The sequence below is a fragment of the Schistocerca americana genome, chromosome 2 (assembly GCF_021461395.2).
Source record: "Schistocerca americana isolate TAMUIC-IGC-003095 chromosome 2, iqSchAmer2.1, whole genome shotgun sequence".
Classification (NCBI taxonomy): domain Eukaryota; kingdom Metazoa; phylum Arthropoda; class Insecta; order Orthoptera; family Acrididae; genus Schistocerca; species Schistocerca americana.
In genome coordinates, this window is record NC_060120.1 from 842,749,089 (window position 1) to 842,752,415 (window position 3,327).

The window sequence follows — 3,327 nt, forward strand, 5'->3', positions numbered from 1 at the left end:
CACCATGGAACTTGGCATTTTTCACATTTACAAATCATTTCCAAAGGCAAAGAAGCTATAAGTAGTAGAAAAAAATCCTATGACTGACTGGGTCTTGAACCCCAGACCTTTTGATTGGCCACATGGCACTTATACACTCATTAACCACAGTTGGCTATGGAGATATGACACTGTGGTGCAAATATTTGTGATATGCAAGAGTTCTTTGCACCTGACAAAGGTAAATCAGTATAAATAATTCATTAAACATGTTGTTGCAGTTATGATGGTTCTAAGAGACTAACAAGATAGACAATATTCTGAACAAGACAGAGACAATACAATACAACAACTACAGATTTACGTCCCAAGCAATGTTTTTAATTAAAGTTCAGTGTATACTGCATATGCACAACTGTTTTAAAACTTTTATTAGTGATAATGTGAATAACACTTACATTTTCTAAGCAAACTATTAAATATTTTTTTTAATATTCAGCACAATTTGGAACAAATATTTGTTACATAACAAAATTACAACGTTACAGCAATCATCTATACTATATAGTAAGCATCTATACTATTGGTTACACACCATAAACATGCAGTGTTACATGCAACAATGTATATTAAAATAACACACACACACACACACACACACACACACACACACACACACACACACACACACACACACACACACAAACACACACAAATAAGAATCATAAAGAGGAATATGTGATGGTGCATCTTATCTTAGGAAATACATATTCTAATTACAAAAACAGGGATTTAATATATTTTATCATGATCACAATAACTTCCATGATAAATTGTAAGACTGTCAGTAGTTTAACACTGCAGTCATTAGGGAACTGTCATATTACTCATCCACATAATCTACAGGAGGAAATTTTGTCAACTGATTACTTTATAAAAATAATACCACCCATCTCCCTTTCTAAGCTGAATGACAATTCTGATTTTATTTAGAAATCTCTAAACTCTCTTGCATATCTGTCTGTCCCCGACTGCTTCAGAGGCTCCTCTCTATATTGGTCAAAGTTGCTTGAATCCCCAGAAGATTTTAAAGATGGTACATATGGGGGTTTGATTTCTCTGTTTAAGATTTCCATCCAGTTAATACTATTGAACCATCTGTGATTCTTAATGTCATCAACACCATTTTTAAGATTGCCAAACCTTCTGGTAACATCAACCTGAAGCAAGTTTTTTATAAGGTCTTTAATGTCACTACCAAAAGAAGGTGCATTTCGATACTTGCCCGATAGTATTTTCTCATAAATCTTCATTGGCTCTTTGGCATAGAAAGGTGGAAAGCCAGCACTCATTTCATATACAAGAACACCAAAGGACCACCAGTCAACAGCCATGCCATATCCCTTACTTAAAATAATTTCAGGAGCTATGTATTCTGGTGTGCCACAAAGTGTCCATGTTCTAGAACTTATAACTTTGCAGAAACCAAGGTCTGTAACTTTTAAGTAGCCAAATCTGTCTATTAAAATGTTTTCTGGTTTTAGGTCACGATAAATAATATCAAGATAATGCATGTATTCTAAAGCCAAAACTACCTGCGCTGCATAGAATTTTGACTGTGTTTCTTCAAATTTTCCACTCTTTCGGAGAAGAGAGAACATTTCACCACCAGATACAAATGGCATTGCAAAATAAATATAATTACTGTCCATAAAAGAATATTCTAGGTAAACTATAAAAGGGAATCGGAGAGCCTGGAGTATCTTCTTCTCATTTAATGTATGTTCTATTTGTCTTAGTTTAACGATTCTTGATTTATCCAGAATTTTAATAGCATAATAATTTCCAGATCCCTTATGTCTGACAAGCATGACACGGCCAAATGAACCAGTGCCTAGAGTTCTTATACAACTGAACTCTTCAATAGACATGGTGGTCGATACTTTCTTGTTGAAGGTATTTTCAAAGTGAGTTTTTGACTTTTTCAGGAACTCTTCATAATCATTAATTACAGGGAATGAATCATCTCTTTCAGTGTTTAGACTCATCTCGGTTTCACTCATTTATTGCTGAAAAAAGAACAGACCACATAATCTCAGTATAACTGTCCACTCCAAATTCTTTTTTTTTTTCTTTTTGGAAATGTAAGACATTTTTCATAAATAAATATTACAGTTTATTAATGCAATAATCAATCATCACAATAATTTTTACTATTAAATTTAGTTTTATAATGCTGAAAATATAATATCTGTAGTGCTCAATTGTAAAGTAAAACAACTAAATAAAGATAGGCAATGAAGCTTACAGAAATGCATCTACACAGCTTACACAAATTTCTCAATACACATGGCAGTCCTTTACACCCATAAAACTCCGTAAGAAGCATTATATCAAAAGGAAAATTCACTTGACAAAACTATGAAATTATGAGAAAAAAGAATGTATGAATCACATTGCAACATTGCCACTCATTTGTGATAATGGTTTCCATGCTGTCACACTTCATACCAAGTTCAAAATTGTTCAAGTGATAATAACTTTCTTCAGAACATGAACAGTACTTTACATTGTCTGCTACAGATTTTCGGAGGACTTGACATTTCCTTGAAGCACAGGAGCAGGCAGCAATTCATGTTCAGTCACTGTGATAGTATGAGGAAACAAAAAGTCAAATTTTGCATAATATGATCAGGACACATTTTACCTGTTCACATAAAATTTTTTGTACAGAAATGTACATGTGTATTAGTCCTCTTGTCTATAAAAGCAGCTTATGCATAAGACAATGCACAAGTTGTTGTTCCCTCTGATGAAGTGATCACAAATATCAATGTTTTCGCACAGTAGTTTACAGGATGATGACGATATGACATGGTTGTGTGCCCATACTGAAACTTTATAATTGTCGGTTAAGGTCACAAATTATTAAAATGTGAACTGCAAAATTAAACATAAAGAATGCCTCAATCACGCATGCACGTGTGTGTGCATGTGCACACATGCACTCACAAAACAAAAAATAACAAAAATCACATTGTTATACCCAAAACTTATAGTAAAAAAGGGAAAAACAGGCAGTGGAAAGAATTAATATAATACAACAGATGGCTAAGGTTGGATGATTGCAGGAATATAAGGGATGAGCCAGTCACTCTGCTACACACTAAAATCTCCAGCTTAGAAGTTTACCTCAGAGTCCAAACACTTAACAAAATTTTAAGAGCTTTACCACATTCATCATCAGCTAACATAGAGCACAGTTCTCCACCTAAATCTGCTTCTGCCCGCTTATCACAATATAAGATGCACCCATTAAAAATGTGGCACACAGTGATATACCAACCA

General features: G+C 33.8%; 1 protein-coding gene across 1 annotated transcript; it reads right to left on the reverse strand.

Annotated features, from left to right (window-relative positions):
* Positions 1 to 968: 968 nt before the first annotated feature.
* On the reverse strand, positions 969 to 2,027 carry LOC124594479 (cAMP-dependent protein kinase catalytic subunit 1-like). Its single transcript, XM_047132854.1, has one exon. The coding sequence runs from the start codon at positions 2,025 to 2,027 to the stop codon at positions 969 to 971; it is 1,059 nt and encodes a 352-aa protein (XP_046988810.1).
* Between the last annotated feature and the right edge of the window lie 1,300 nt (positions 2,028 to 3,327).

Excerpts from the sequence above, each read along its gene's own strand:
- LOC124594479 (XM_047132854.1), bottom strand. The coding sequence starts at position 2,027 with ATGAGTCTAAACACTGAAAGAGATGATTCATTCCCTGTAATTAATGAT.